The sequence below is a fragment of the Hibiscus syriacus genome, unplaced genomic scaffold, assembly GCF_006381635.1.
Source record: "Hibiscus syriacus cultivar Baekdansim isolate YM2019G1 unplaced genomic scaffold, ASM638163v2 tig00111160_pilon, whole genome shotgun sequence".
Taxonomy (NCBI): Eukaryota; Viridiplantae; Streptophyta; class Magnoliopsida; order Malvales; family Malvaceae; genus Hibiscus; species Hibiscus syriacus.
Window position 1 is genome coordinate 109,926 of NW_024063005.1, and position 17,256 is coordinate 127,181.

Below are 17,256 nucleotides of genomic sequence, written 5' to 3' on the forward strand. Positions count from 1 at the left end.
TGCAAATACACACAATGATCATATTTGCTTCAAGTGTACTTTTGCCTCCTCATAAAGCTATCAAATCTCTTGTACCACTGCCTCGGAGATTGCTTCAATCCATATAGCGATTTGTTCAGCTTACAAACTCATTTCTCACAACCACTATTTTTGTATCATTCTGGCTGAGTCATATATATCTCCTCTTCTAAATCACTGTGCAAGAAAGCCATCTTTACATCAAGTTGAGCTAGCTCCAAATTCAACTGTACTACCAAGGCCAACAATATTCTAATGGTGGAATGCTTTACAACAAGGGAAAATACTTTATTGTAGTCGATTATCTCCTTTTGAGCGTAGCCTTTAGCTACCAACCATGCCTTGTAGCGAACATATTTCTTGCTATGAGATCCATCTTTCTTTGCAAATACCCACTTGCATCCAATTGCTCTTTTACCTTTTGATAATTGTGCCAGTTTCCAAGTGTGGTTCTTTTGGAGATATTGCATTTTTTTTCATCCATGTCACTTTTTCACTTATCACTTTCCAAGTTTTGTATTACTTTTTGGTAAGTGATAGGGATATCATCATCAATAACTGGAAGAGCATAGGCCACCATATTAATAAATCGAGCAGGTCTACAAATTTCTCTCATTGGCCTTGTAACTGCAAGTGGTTCTGGTATCTCTAATGGTTCTTGGGTTTGAACCTCTTCATCTTCTGATTCTTCTATTGGAGTTGAAGAATCAACTGCATCAACTTCTGGGATCATCGTCTGCTGAAACTCTACCTGTTTTAGAGTATACTCCACCTGCTGCGGAGTACTACTTGTCTGGACAGCTTCATTTTTTTTCCTTCTTTACTAGGGCAGATTCATCAAAGGTAACATCTCTATTATAAATTATCTTCTTGGTGTCTAAACACCAAAGGCGTAATCCCTTCACTCCATGGGTGATTCCCATAAAGAGAGTCTTCTTTGCTCTCGGATCAAGCTTGGATTCCTTCACATGATAATAAGCAGTGGATCCAAATACATATAAGGAATCATAATCAGTAGCAGGTTTTCCAGACCATACCTCCAATGGTGTTTTTCCTCCTATCGCTGATGACGGCAGACGATTGATGAGATGGCCAGCATATGTCATAGCCTCAGCCCAAAATGCCTTGCCTAACCCAGCATTAGACAACATACATCGAACTTTCTCCAATAATGTTCAATTCATACGCTCTGCCACCCTATTCTGTTGTGGTGTATTTCTAATAGTGGTGTCCAACAATACCATACTCATGGCAAACGTCAAAGAATGAGTCACTCTTATATTCCCCTCCATTGTCCGTCCTAAGACGTTTGATCTTTCTACCAGTCTGGTTCTCGATCATATTTTTCCATTTAAGGAAAATTCGAAGCAATTCATCTTTAGACTTCATCGGATACATCCAAACTCTTCTGGAAAAGTCATCTACAAAAGTTACAAAATAATGGTTTCCTCCCAAAGACGATGTTTTTGAAGGACCCCATACATCTGAGTGTATATAATCCACAATACCTTTTGTATTATGTATGGTGTTGCCAAACTTCACTCTCTTCTGCTTTCCCAGAACACAATGCTCGCAAAAGTTTAATTTGTAAGCCTTTTCACCTTTCAACAATTATTTATTTGCCAGAATTTACAAGGATTTCTCTCCAGCATGTCCTAACCTCATATTCCACAACAGGGTTACGTCCAAATCATCACCTCCGGAAGCTGCTGCAACTGCTCCAATAATTGTACTGCCTTGGTAGTAATACAAATTATTTTTTCTGATGCCCTTCATCATCACAAGTACGCCATATGTGACTTTTAAAACTCCATAACTCATAGTTAACTCATAGTGACTACTGAGCCTTTGGATTCCAAGGCTCCCAACGAGATGAGATTTTTCTTCAAACTGGGCACGTATCACACATCAGTCAGAACTCTGGTTGATCCATCTTGATTCTTCAATCGAATTGAACCTATCCTAACAGTTTTACAGGCATTGTCATTGCCCATATAAATAACTCCTGCATTTAGTTCTACTAAATCAGAGAACCACTCCCTATTAGGGGACATATGATAGGTACAACCCGAATCTAATATTCATTCATCTAAATGGAATGTTGTTGATGAAACAACCATTGATATGTCAGAGTCATTTATATCATGCTCTGCAACACATGCATCTGGAGCAACTTTTCTTTGTTTCTTCAGCTTCAAACAATCTTTCTTCCAATGGCCTTTCTCATGACAAAAGGCACATTCATCTTTTCCCAGTCTGGACTTCGACTTTGATCTCCCTATCCACTTTGGCTTTTGACTTTTCGAGCGACCTCTTTCCACCATGGCCTCCACTGCTTCGTACTTGCTCTCCTTCTTGGTTTTCTTCCTGAGCTCATAACTATACAAAGCATCAGTTACATCTTTAAGGGTAACATTATCCTTACCATGAAGTAACGTTGTCTCAAGGTGCTCAAATTCATCTGGAAGAGATGACAACAACATCAAGGCCAAATCTTCATCTTTGAAGGTTTCATCCATGCCCAATAAGTCTGCCACTAGCTCATTGAACGCAGTGATGTGTTCATTCATACTGGTGCCTGGTTGATAATAAAATCTGAACAATCTTTTCTTCATGTGGAAACGATTTTGAGAGCTTTTCTTTAGGAATTTTTCCTCCAATGCTTTCTACATCTTACTTGCAGAAGTCTCGTTCTTGTAGCCATACTTCTGCTCCCTGGAAAGACAAGATTGAATTGTGCTACACGCCAAACGATTGATTGTTCCCCATTCTTTATCCTCCATACATTCAGGCTTTTCTTCCTCAATGGCGATGTCTAGACCTTGTTGGAATAAAGCGTCTAACACCTCGCCTTGCCACATGCCAAAATGACCGGATCCATCGAACAACTCCACCGAGAAATTTGTATTTGACATCCTCCTCCTCACCGGTCCGGATGAAGAGCTTGATGTCTCAACTGATCCGTATTTTGGCATTTTAATTCCAACGAGCAATATTTAATATCACGAACTGTATCTTTTCAGTAACTGAACCACCAGGATAACCTCAATTGAAGCTCTAATGCCAATTATTGGGGAAACTAGGTTATTTCCCACACGAACGTAGTTTCAAAATTGACCTAAAATATCAAGATCAAAACCACCAAAGGTTGCACAACAGATAAACCTGTCAAACTATTGAATATTGAAACACAATGGGAAAACCGAATAAAAAACAATAAAGGAGAGAACACACCAAATTTACGAGGTTCAACGAGAATATCGTCTACTCCTCGGGCACCACACCGGATGATAACTTCATTATCAACAAAATATTACAATAAATGGAATTCTTTAGAATTCCCAAAGTGAGAGAATGAAGAAAACAAATGGAAGAGAGAACTTGTTTTGGGATGATTTCTAATAGAAATACTTAGGCCTATTTATAGTTGAGTTTTAAGGACTAAACTTATAAATAACCTAATATTTTAGGGATCAAATATAGAATTCCCATGTTCAAAGTTTGGCCACCAACCAAGATGAAATTTCCAATAAGTTGGTCACTAACCAAGATGAAATTTCCAATTTTCCAACTTAATTTCAAGTCAAATCTAACAGAACATTCAAGTGAGTTGTTGCCCACTCTTGTTGATGTCTCTATTCGATATGAGAAACCCCTTCATCATCTTTTCCTCTACATCCACTTTCTTGCTGTTGGGAGATTAACATCCCTCAGAGAGTTTTCTGATCAATTCTTGTTGTTAATTTTGGTGTTGTAGTTTTATGTGAGTTTATTGAGAGGCTTAAAGTTATGTTTGTAGGCTTCTCAACTCAACATATAGATCATAGACGTGTGAAAGACTTTGACCATGGGCATAGGTATATTGTCGGTAGTGTTATTGGGAAAAATAGTGACCATATTGATCATAGACACTATAGTAAGTTTGGTACGACTCGTAGTATGTTGGGTCATACGTGTTACGTTGCTGTTGGCTAGAGTAGTTGGGTGCGTCATACAGATTTTGAGATAAAAGCAATAAATTGGGTTGGTTGTCTTGAGATAGCTCTTGGATATTTGTCGTGACAAGTTCGCTTTAGTTTAGAATATTTTCCATGCTTATTGAATCAATTGTTGACGAGAAAAAATAGGTCACGATGTCTATAGATGGTTCATTTTTTTTTATTTAGACGAAGAGTTACAGTTGGTGGTTAGACGACAGTTGATCGGTTGTGTTGGTAGATATCAGGGAGAGTTGTAGGCGTAAATAGGTTTTTTGTTGTTGTAGAATTTGAAGATGACCTATCTCTTTGTCTGTCATTGAGGCTTATAAACTGACCCTTTGTGCATGTTTGTATCAGCTTAGAATCATCACTACTACTCGTAGACTAACAATAATGTACAAATGCAACCACCAGTGAATAAATTTGATCATAACAAATCTCTTAAATTTACTAGAAGGTCTTATCAAAGGTTTATGATCGAGAGGAGGAATTCTCATGAGGATTTCCTTTCCAGAGGAATTCTCTAGAGATAATCTAAGTAAGCAAGTGAGAAAATTTTATCTCCGAAGAAGTTATATCTTCGAAGTTATAACAATAATTAAAATTTAATTAATTAATTTAAAAACAAAATAATTAAAAATTTTAGAAAAAAATAAAATAAAATGTTAGCTATTTTTTTCTCAAACAAAACCAACCAAGCGTGTTCGGTTAAAATATTGAAAAAATAAAAGGAAAAAAACAATTAATTGTGGAGAGGTAAAGGACTATTTTGCGGGGAATATAAAAGGCAAAGTGTTTATTTATTTGACTAATTAGAGTCTTAACAAAGAAACAAAGTGTTGAATGGACAGTATTGTTGTTTACATGCATCCTCTTAGCTTTTGTTTCTTTCTTTTGATATCGTTTGCCCCACGCTCAGCATGCAGTGTAGGGAACTTCATGGAAATATCCAGGTCAACCACTGTCCCCAGCTGGGTCAACTCAACCAAAGACTCTTTTAGTCCCAAGTCTTTCATTTGTTTTCAGCCGTTAGATCTTTCTTTTCTTTTATGTATGAGATCTTCAAGTGCTCCCGTTTCACACTCCAAAAATTTATTAGTATTTTTGCATATAATATTTAACTTTTATAAGCATATGTCAAAATTAACCCAATGTTTATTAAAAATATTCACTTTGATCTTTATTCTTTTTTCTGAAACATTTTAGCTTTTAAAGTTTTGTTTTAAGGTTGTAACATATTTGAATGTAAAACTAAAATTTAATAATATAATTGATAAATGTGAAAGTTCAGTAGTATAAACGAGTAGGGAACAAAGTTCTATAATATATGAAGTAGTTTTCCCATGTTTGAAATATCTTATAAACTTATTAATAAAATTCATACTCAACCAACGATGTTAGTTCAAGTGGTAAACAATTTGGTATTGTTTAAACAGATTTCGAATTCGATGTCTTGTGTATGTAGAAAATTATTGTTGGAAGACTCACTACCAAAATAAAATGTACGATACATATTAGTATGGATTAATTAGAACAAAATCTTAAAAAACAGAGAGTGCAACCAAGAAAATAAAATTCATATGCACATATATGTTTCAAGTTTTATCACAATAAATTTAGCCAAAAATAGGTTATTATCACAATAAATGATATTGGGGAAATCAATGAAAGTAGGGTTGTGTGGGGTCTTGTAATTTTGCCTAAATTTGTCCTTTAGGTTCATTTCTATTAAAAAAACTGATAACATTCCACATATGATATAATAATATAAAATTATTACAGGAATCATGACTAAGGGGTTGTTTGTTTAGCTTTGAATGAAATCATTCAGCGTTGAATGTTGAACCGTTCAACATTCAGCGTGTTTGTTTCGTACCTCTGAATGATTCAGTGCTGACAGATTCAGCAAAACAGTGCTGAAAGATTCAGCATCAAATGACATTCTAAATGATTCAGAACCATTATCAAAAAGCATGTCACATTCAGAGCTAATTCATACAGAGCCTCTGAATCATTCAATATTTGAATCATTCAGGGCTTAATCATTCTGAAGTAAACAAACAACCCCTAAGTCCAAATAAATTATTGATTTTTCGTGCAAGTTTTAACTTTGAGTAAGGTTGAAGTTTCTTTCATCATCCACAATTTTTTATTTGTAATTTTAGGAACTACTTAATTCTAGTATATTTTATAATTTATTCTTAATTTATTTATCTTGAAGAAATAGAAATAAGGATAAACTACACTCATAACTATTTAACTATAAGTATATTCTAATTTGATAATCGATCTTCTAATTTTATCAATCAAATCACTTAACTATTTAAATAATATCAATCAAGTTATCTACCGTTAACGTTTGACGAAAGGGTTGACGTGATACTAACAAAATATATATATTTACATATTTAATGTTTAATACTTATATTTCTTATCAATATGATCATAATTTTAATTAAATCCAAAAAAATTAATCTTCTAATAAGATAATAACATGTGCCACCATTTTGGCCCATGTTTGAATCTCACTTTTAGCCACTTTTTTCAGGCACCGAGTACAATGTAATGTATATACGTGATGTTATTCATATCACAAATATATGACTTGGCTCAGTGATCAAGGCACACCCAACTTATTCAAATCTGAAGAATGGAGGAGCAGTTGTTCATTGTAGAGTTAAGCTCATAGATCACCCTGTTGCTTTGTTTTGTGAAATTCAAGTGTGGTTCATTGATTAACATTTCTCTTGATAATTTTGTAGCACTTCTGGAGTCGATGTGGGATCAATAGTAACAAGCAAATGGTGAAGTATTTACAGCAAACTGGTTTGATTTGCAGTTAACGGTTGGACCACAGGGTCAAGCCATTGGGGTCGAACGTATACCCGAACTGGTTGCTTCTTCCATAAAAAATATAAAAAAAGGCTCTCTTTCAGTGCATGTTGGCGGTAAGTACTCGTCAAGAACTAGCAGTACCGATCTCTCAGTTCAAACGTATATTCTATTGACCATCCGAGACAGAATTTTTTATGGACTTGTATTCATAACTTGTCATGTTGGATCATCTAAATCTGTTTGTGACTCAACGTTTTGTTGAATGCTCATGACCGATGCTTCGATTGTGTTACATTTGTGATGCGGATGGAAGGAAAGGTTAGCCAGAATGTGTACCCTATGATGCCATATATACATGTTGGGGCAGCAGCACCGGAAATGCCTCGGACGCTCCTCGATCAACTGAAGCCGGGCGGAAGTATGGTAATCCCAGTGGGAAATATGTTCCAAGATTTGAAAGTAGTTGACAAAAATTCAGATGGTTCAATTAGGATCAGGAGCGAGAGTTCTGTCCGGTAACCGGTCACGAAGCTCAGTCACAGAGTTAATTGAATTCGGAAGCTTGTTTTGGACTTGAATTGAATCCAGTATTGTACAAGATGTGCTATGGTATATATCCAGACTTTACACCTTTGAATATATAATTCTTCTTTTTCTATGTAACTATGTGAGACTTGAACATAAGTGAATCCAGGGATATATCGAGTATGGAATAAAATAAAAAAATCATTATTTTATTATTCAAACTTTAATTTTATCAATAAATTATATCCCTCAAAGTTTCAAAAAATTATAATTATTTTCTCATAAATCCGGCACCACATTCCTAATAAGTGGGCTATTGAAAGCAACAGATGTGATATGTAAGGTCTGAAATGTTGGCTCTCATGGCATGAAATCTTCCTTAGCTCTCACAACAGAGCTGTTTTCGAGCTGAAACCATACAATCATTTCATGATGTTTTCACCTGTAAATCGAGTCTGAAGTATGACTCATACGACATATCAAGTTATTGTCTTTGAAGTTCCTTGATGTAGACTGTTCGAGTGGTTGTTGATACATGATATTTGTTAAAAAATCAAACTTGAAAAGTCAAGAAAGATGGCTAGAAGTGCAACAATATGACGGCAAGATGACAAAAGCTAGAAGCCTCTTGAATTTCTTAATTATTAAGCATATTAAGGTGGTCCCTTAAAAGGATAAGGTTGCAACAAATATGGTGGCAATAATGGAAAAATTGAGAAGCACCCAGAGCTTAAAAATAAGTCGGTTAATTGATCCTATATATATGTGCTCTAGCCTAGTTTAGGATGTATGTAATACAAGTGAGGAAAATATACGAGAGAAAGTGAGAAAAAAATGAGAGATAGATTGTGAAGCTTAGCAAAGCCTTAAAAGAGTGAGGTTGTGTTTGTAAACTAGTCGCAGCTAGTATTGCAGTATTGTAATATTGAGAGTGTCGTTGTAAAATATTTTGTTTCGTATCAATAAAAATTTCTGAGTGTTATAAATTATCGTGAGCCCATCTGCGCTTCCAACAAGTGGCCTCAGAGCTTGGTTCGAGTTCAACGTGGTGGAGAAGATGGCCAACATGATTCAACCTCAAATCCCGAGATTGACAAAGACAAATTATGGCAATTGGAGCATTCAAATGAAGGCGTTACTAGGGTCCCAAGATTGTTGGGATATCATCGAGGATGGTTACACCGAGCCTGAAAATGCAGCAGCAGAAGCAGCCTTGGCCAATGAAGAAAAGAAGGTATTGAAGGAATCCCGAAGAAAAGATAAAAAAAGCATTGTTCTTTATTTTTCAAGGAGTAGACGAATCTACCTTTGAAAAAATTTCTGATGCAAAGACCGCAAAACAAGCGTGGGAGATTTTGCAAAAATCTCTACAAGGTGTCGAAAAAGCAAAGAAGGTACGCTTACAAACTCTCCGTGCTGAGTTTGAGATGCTAAAAATGAAAAATACAGAAAACATCGATGATTATATTAGCCGTGTGAAAACGGTCGTAAATGAAATGAAAAGAAATGGTGAATCACTCGATGATGTTAGAGTGATGGAAAAAATTTTGCGGTCATTAACAAGAAAATTCGATTACGTGGTGGTGGCAATCGAAGAATCAAAAGATTTATCTCAGATATCGATTGATGAGCTTGTGGGTTCACTTCAAGCCCATGAGCAGAAAATGAAACAAAATGAGGATTCTGAAAATTTGGAGCAAGCTCTACAAAGCAAGATGAATGTCAACGAAGGAAAAGCTAGCAGCAGCTACACACAAGGACGAGGAAATCGTGGACGTGGTGGTCGATCATATAGCACCGATCAAATGAGTGAAAGCAATCCAACATCAGGTCGTGGACGAGGATTCAGAGGCCGAGGTAGGGGCAGATATCAACAAGGAAGTAAATTCCAGGTACAATGTTATAATTGCAATAAGTATGGTCATTATAGTTATGAGTGTAGATCTGCTCCTAAACAAGAAGAAAGAAATAACGTAGCAGCAGCTGAAGAAGAAAAAATTGAAAAATCTCACGTATTCCTCACTTATAAAGGAAATGAAGAATTCAAGAAAAATATTTGGTATCTTGATAATTGTGCCAGTAACCATATGTGTGGTCAAAGGGAACTGTTTGTGAAATTAGATGAAACAGTTCATGGACGAGTAACGTTCGGAGATGACTCGCACGCAGAAATAAAAGGAAAGGCAAAGTCATGATTACTCAGAAAATGGAGAAAGAAATATATTTCAGATGTTTATTATGTACCTGCTTTGAAAAGCAATATCATCAGTCTTGGTCAACTCCTGGAAAAAGGATATGAAGTGCAGATGAAGAATCGCTCGCTCGCCATCAAAAATAAAGAAGGAGAATTGTTAGCCCAAGCTGATATGACTCGAAATCGTCTCTTTACAATTGATATCGAGTCAGGAGAAGTAATGTGCATAAAGATCGCGATCAAAGATGATTCATGGCTATGGCATCTAAGATATGGACATCTTGGATTTTCTGGATTGAAGCTGTTGTCAAAAACAAGCATGGTGAAAGGACTACCAGAGATCAACCCTCCAAATCAATTATGTGAGCTTGCATCAAGGGAAGCAACATAGACAAAGCTTTGAAGTTGGTAGATCCTGGCGTGCCCGAAGACCACTGGAGATAGTACACACAGATATAGCCGGTCCTTTTGACATACCATCGCTTGGCGGTAACAGGTACTACCTAACTTTCATTGATGATTTTAGTAGAAAATGTTGGATTTATATCTTGAAAGAAAAGTCAGAAGCGCTGGAAAAATTGAGAGAATTCAAAGCAATGTCGGAAAAACAAAGCGGTCAATATTTGAAGATACTCAGATCAGATAGAGGAGGCGAATATACATCAAAGTTATTTGAAGAATTCTGCAAAGAGCATGGCATCATCCATCAGCTGACAGCCAGATACACGCCACAACAAAATGGAGTTGCAGAAAGAAAGAATCGCACAATCCTGGACATGGCGAGAAGCATGATAAAAGGCAAACAACTACCGAGAAATTTCTGGGCTGAAGCAGTTCGATGTGCAGTTTACCTATTGAACCGATGTCCAACAAAAAGCGTGAAGTATATGACGCCAAATGAAGCATGGAGTGGACAGAAACCAGGAGTTGGACACCTCAAGATTTTTGGATGCATCGCATATGCCCACGTTCCAGAACAGACTATAAAGAAGCTTGATGACAGAGGAGAAAAATGTATTTTCATTGGCTATGATGAAAGAAGCAAAGCTTACAGATTATATAATCCTCTTACAAAGAAGATAATAATTTCAAGAGATGTCGAGTTCGATGAAGCAGACTATTGGAGATGGAGCGAAGAGGAAAAGAAAGTTGAAGGACTATTTTTTGAAGATAAAGATGGTGATCTTATCAATCAAGATGAACAAGATGATGATCAAGATCCTCGACAAAATCTACCATCGTCGTCAAGCAGCAGCAGCGATGCCAGCAACATAATAGAAGATCGTGAAGCACCTCCCAGAACTTCGAAGATCCATAAGAGAGAGAAGAATGCCAGAAAGGTACAACGATTATGAACTAAATAATGTTTCACTTTTCTGCTTGCTTGTGAACAGTGATCCAATAACATACGAAGAAGCGGTTGAAGATGACAAATGGAGGAATGCAATGGATGAAGAAATTGCATCAATAGAAAGAAATGATACTTGGGAGCTAACAAGACAACCAGAAGGCCATAACCCAATTGGAGTAAAATGGGTTTACAAGACAAAGATCAATAAAGAAGGAAATGTTGAGAAGTACAAAGCGAGGCTAGTTGTCAAAGGCTATAAACAAAGACAAGGAATAGACTATGATGAATATTTGCTCCAGTAGCAAGGATCGAGACCATCAGACTTCTCACAGCAGTCGCAGCACAAAAAGGATGGAAAATTTATCAAATGGATGTGAAGTCAGCATTTCTAAATGGCTACCTAGAAGAAGAAGTTTATATTGAGCAACCACCTGGATACATTAAAAGGGACATGAAGACAAAGTTTACCGATTGAAGAAAGCTCTATATGGTTTGAAGCAAGCCCCGAGAGCATGGAACACGAGGATTGATGAATATTTCCAGAGAAATGGATTCATGAAGAGTCCATACGAGCATGCCTTATACACAAAGAAAAATGAAGACGGTGATATCATGATCGTGTGCTTATATGTGGACGACATGATTTTCACAGGAAATAATCCAGGTATTTCAATGATTTAAGAAAGCTATGACTAAAGAATTTGAAATGACAGATATTGGAGAAATGTCATACTTCCTTGGAGTTGAAGTGGAGCAAATGCAAGAAGGAATATTTATATCACAAAAGAAGTATGCAGAAGAAATTTTAAGAAAATTCAGAATGGAAGATTGCAAGACGGTAGCCACTCCAGCAGAACCAGGAGTCAAATTAAGTGTTAATTCAACAAGAGAGCAAGTGAATCCGACATTGTTCAAAAGCATAGTTGGAAGTCTAAGGTATCTAACTATCACACGACCAGACATAACATATGCTGTGGGATTGGTAAGCAGATTCATGGAGAATCCAAAACAAGATCATTGGATTGCAGCAAAAAGAATCCTCAGATATGTCAAAGGTACAACAGGTCATGGTTTATTCTACACGCATTCAGAAAATTCGAAGCTGGTTGGTTATTCTGATAGTGATTATGGGGGAGACTTAGACGGTCGTAAAAGCACAACTGGATATCTCTTTCATATCGGCTCTGCAGTATTTTCATGGTCATCAAAGAAGCAACAAACGGTAGCTCTTTCAACATGTGAAGCAGAATACATAGCCGCAGCAGCGTACACTTGCCAAGCAATGTGGTTAAGGAATATTTTGAACGAGCTAAATTTGGTGCAAGAAGAACCAACTACAATCTATGTCGACAACAAGTCTACAATTTCCCTTGCCAAGAATCCAGTCTCTCATAGCCGAAGCAAGCATATTGATACAAAATATCACTTTATACGAGAGCAGGTGAAGAAAACAAATGTGGAGCTAATTTACTGTAGAACTGAAGATCAAATAGCAGACATTTTCACAAAGCCATTGAGAGCAGATATATTCAACCGACTCAAAGAGAAGCTCGGAATGAAAAATCAAGTTTGAGGGGGAGTGTTAAAAATCAAACTTGAAAAGTCAAGAAAGATGGCTAGAAGTGCAACAATATGACGACAAGATGACAAAAGCTAGAAGCCTCTTGAATTTCTTAATTATTAAGCATATTAAGGTGGTCCCTTAAAAAGGATAAGGTTGCAACAAATATGGTGGCAATAATGGAAAAATTGAGAAGCACCCAGAGCTTAAAAATAAGTCGGTTAATTGATCCTATATATATGTGCTCTAGCCTAGTTTAGGATGTATGTAATACAAGTGAGGAAAATATACGAGAGAAAGTGAGAAAAAAATGAGAGATAGATTGTGAAGCTTAGCAAAGCCTTAAAAGAGTGAGGTTGTGTTTGTAAACTAGTCGCAGCTAGTATTGCAGTATTGTAATATTGAGAGTGTCGTTGTAAAATATTTTGTTTCGTATCAATAAAAATTTCTGAGTGTTATAAATTATCGTGAGCCCATCTGCGCTTCCAACAAATATTGTCTAGTCAATGAAACCCGTCCGCCATTCTACCATTATGTCTAAGGTTTGAACTCTTACTTTAACCCATCATCAATGATTAGGAACTTTGAAGACTTGTTCTTAAGAATATTTTACAATGTATCGCAGTGAAGATACCCTCTAAATTTCAATAAGCAATTTATTTTCAATTCTCAATGAAGAATTGAGAATAAGTTTGATTAAATTACAGTGCCATGTTAACTCACTCTTGATACAAACTTAAACCAGAACCGCTCAGCTTCTGCTGTATTATTTGGTCCAACCGTGCAGCCATTTCAGGTGTCAAATAATTCTTCCAATCCCCAACCTTCCCTTTTCGAAAATACATCTTGTTTTGAACCACTCCTATAACAACTTCCTCACTTTTATTCATTTCCAGATTGCTTAAAATTCTCAAAACTAAACATTTTTACAATCTTTTCAGCTACTCCTTTTTGATGTTCCTCTCAAGAGAAAGGGTAACCGATGAACTCCGTCAATTTATTAACATACAAAACAGTCTCATCAATCATCTCTTCATACTTCAAGAGCATAATCTTATCTGGATGTTCCATACTTGCTTTCCAATACCCAAATGATATGATACAGACTAGCAACCAAGGCAATCTTGCCTTTCATCAAAATGACGAGGGAGTTTTCTATACCTTGTTCAATTCTTACTATCCATTCATTGTGTTTATATTCATTACATATATAATTCACTATGTTACGGATATATTCATATATTTACATTTTATCTATGGTTATAATAATCTTTAATTCATTATTAATATAACCTATGGTCCATCTTTATATTATATACATTGCTACTTTATATTAGTTCATATACTTAACTTAAATTTTATGTTCCTTTTAGGTTCCAACGTCTACAGCAATTTACGAGCTGAATTTGAGCTTAACAAAGGACAAAAAGCTAGGAAAACTTATATAGGATTATTTAGGAGAACATGAAGATCAAATACGAAAAGTTGTTTGTTGCCAAGTGAGCTCATAGCTGGATTGAGCTGAAAATTTGAGTTGGAAGGAGACTTCAATTCAGCTGGGGAGTTGCACCAACATCATCTATGACCAAAGGACATCATATTTGTGAAAAGTTGTTTTTCTCAAAGCGTACCTTTTCAAGAAGAGGTGCCTTTTCGGGTCCTACCTTTTCATGAGGAGCTGCTACATGAACCAACACATTAAGGAGCATCAATGGTCAGCTCATCATCAACCCACTCACCTTGAAACCTACCTATTCATGAAGATGTGCCATCCAAACATTATGACCATTCATAAAGGTGCTGCCATGAAAGGATGTCATTGAAGAGAGGTGTGCATTGATGAAGTCCATTCGGTCAAAAGATGCTTAAATTGCGAAGAAATATAAGGGAGCCAAGGTGCCTATTCGACCAAGTCACACACGCATTGCACAAGGAGGAGTTTGGCGCCAAAGTGAAAGAGCACAAGTTTATTCGGCCAAACAAGATGCAACCACCCTTAGCCGAATCATCATACCTCCTTGGAAGAGTTAGCCGAACCATCTTCATGCCAAAGGACTTGTTCATTCATTCCATTAGTTATGTATCTTCAAATGAATCATGTACCTTGTCGAAACAACATCTAATTATTCGACCAAACCTTGCTAGCCTATAAATAAGCTTTGTCATTTCATTTGTAATCATCTCATATTCTAATCAAAACTATTGTGAGTTAAATCTCTCTTTCAAGTTCTTTAAGAACTATATTGATTAAGCAAGTGTATTTCTATACTTGTGGTGTCATTCTATTCACTTTGATTCTTATAATTCATAGATTCAATATCTATTGAGTTTAAGACACTTCTACTATTCCTCAAGAAAGTTTATAAAGAACTTGACTTTGCTACTTAGCATTTTTTCTTCTTCGGCAAGTTTGAGATACTTTTCATCACCATAGTCGTCCATCATCATCAACTTCATCTACCATCTTCATCAACACCATTGAAGACCATCCTCATCATCATCATCATATTTCTTTCTTGTTGGGGAATAAACGAGTAATTTCCCTATAACCAGATTATTGAGAATGCGAAATAAAAGCAGAAAAATAATACCCGAAATTGATAACGGAGTTCAGCCAATTTTGCCTACGTCTCTGGACTGTTGCAGATCTTTTATTAAAAAGAGAAAATTTACAAGTGTTTTCAAAACACTCACAACTCACAAGAAAATTCTCTAAACTCTTTAGTATTGAGAGAAATAAATGATTTGGGATTCTTTTGAAGTTAAATGGGTTAGGGTATTTATAGTTGAAGTTTAAAGACTAATCTTGTAAATACCCTAAAGTGTGCAGGGACTAAAATGCATTTTGCCAATTTATATTTTCAATAGAAATTAAATACACCGAATTCGGTACCCTCTTAGCCCCCTTAATTGACTTTCCTTAGCCCCCTTAATTGACTTTCAACAATCTCTCACTTGAAGACTGATTTTAATCTGTCTTCACACCTCGATCGGTGCAGCATCATTTCAGGTCTCGTTACTCTAGCATGCCAACTGAAGCTGAACACAACTTAAGTTTGTCCGTAGTCACCGTCCTGTAAACCCACTTGTTATTGGGCAGTTTCTCTATGGTTGCCTTGTCCCTCAACCTCTTGGCTCCATTCGACTCTTGTCTACTAGTCTTTGAAGGATTGTTCCTCACTTGAACATCCTCGGCAAGCCCTTGCTTCAACCCTTCTCTTAAGATGATCTTTGAAGCCATGTTCTCTACACGAACATGCTCTGTAAACTCCTTGGACACGAACAACTCTTCTTGCACTTGGTTTCTACTCGTCTTGGCATAAATGAACCTTATTGAGCCAACTCTCAACGCCTTTTCGATCCTGGGTTTGTTCTCTTCTCTGGATAACTTGATCTTGGGCTCATCCATCACCTTGGATGACTTGGCTCCCCTCGGGTAATTTTGTAACACTTCTGGAATCTTAAGTCTACGCCCCCTCGTTTGCTCGACTCTTACCCTCGACTTAGCATCTTTGATACTCGAACTTGTGCCAGGACTGCACACGTCTTCCCCAGACTCACATCTGGTTCATCATTGAGTGGATTTTCTCTGCCACTTGAGGAACAACATTCCTCATCCTCTGACTTGCCTTCATCACGGAATCTTTTTCCGCTACCCTCGGCTTTCGGCTTTGCTTTGGAAGTCTTGTTCTTCTTGAGTCCAAATTTTTTTATGGACTCAACGGTTGTTAAGGATTTAGACAACTCCTTGACTTCCCTTCACTCCAACACTCTCTTCGTCTATGGCTTCAATCTGAACATGAAGGTGAAGAATCCATCTTCTTCAGTCAAACCCGAGGCTTTGAGCACGAGTTTTCTGAATCGACTCACATACTTCTTAAGTGTCCCTTTATGCCTGAGACTCCTCAACTTGGACCACGCCTCCATCCTGGCATATTGTGAGCATACTTGCTCACTTTGCACTCTCGGCTTGACGACTTTATCTCTTGCTATCGCACCGGGTCCCTTCTTGTGCTCGACTGCTTTGACACCCACAATCTCGTCACGTTTCGATCCTGGGTTGACTACTTGAGAACTTGTAGTCGCACCACTCTTGCTCCTTGATTCGTCTACTTTGGAACATGTAGCCTCACCAAGTCTTTCCTCTGTCTTGATTGTTTAGATACACGCAATCTCGAGCTTTCTTCTGGGTTCGGTTGCTTCAACATCAACAACCTTGCCTTGTCTTGATCCTTGCTTGGTCGCATTGATCCCATCAATCAGGCCAAGTCTTTTTCTTGGCTTGGTAGCTTTAACACCTGCGACCGTGCCAATTCCTGCTACTTCTCCTTCTTCCATCCTTTTCATGATGGTTGTAAGGCGACTCTTTTCGGGACATCCTCTAATCAAATGAGGACCATCACAGAAGTAGCACTTTAATTTTTCCTTGCTCCCCTTCTTCTTTACACCGGACTTACCCTTGTCATTCTTTCCCGATGGCTTTCCTTGGTTACGAACAGTCGATGGCTCACATTGGCCATTCGAAGAGCTTTCTCTACCATCTCTCTGTTGTACCTTTTCCCGATCTCCACCACTGTTCCACTATCTCTGGGCATGGGCATGGACGACATATCGCTACTTGGCTTGTCAGTTAACTTTCCGGCTACAGCTATGGCCTCCAAAAGTCTCTAGGCATCACTTTGCTCTCCCCCGAGCATCACCCCTGGTCTAAGTCCTTCCAAGAAGGTCTTGAGCGCATCACATTCACTCATTTCTCCCTTGCATATGAACAGCTCTCTCTTGAGCTCATCCA

At 37.2% G+C, this 17,256-nt stretch overlaps 2 protein-coding genes across 3 annotated transcripts in view; both read right to left on the minus strand.

The window, feature by feature from the left end:
- Positions 1 to 17,256, minus strand: part of LOC120155046 (flavonol sulfotransferase-like) — a 22,839-nt gene continuing 5,583 nt past the window's right edge. Inside the window, exons 2-3 of one of the 2 annotated variants that reach the window (XM_039166632.1) lie at positions 13,194 to 13,344; positions 1 to 16 (exon numbers count right to left, since the gene is read on the minus strand). In XM_039166632.1, the coding sequence (XP_039022563.1) occupies position 16; positions 13,194 to 13,344 (152 nt within the window). In that variant the 3' untranslated portion in view covers positions 1 to 15. Of the gene's footprint in view, positions 17 to 1,044; positions 1,056 to 13,183; positions 13,345 to 17,256 lie in introns of those variants that run through there. The other variant, XM_039166631.1, reaches the window with a different exon arrangement.
- LOC120155044 (aldehyde oxidase GLOX-like) overlaps positions 13,708 to 17,256 on the minus strand; it is a 25,257-nt gene continuing 21,708 nt past the window's right edge. Inside the window, exon 3 of the mRNA XM_039166629.1 lies at positions 13,708 to 13,718. The gene's annotated coding sequence lies outside the window, so the exon portion shown is untranslated. The remainder of the gene's footprint in view (positions 13,719 to 17,256) is intronic.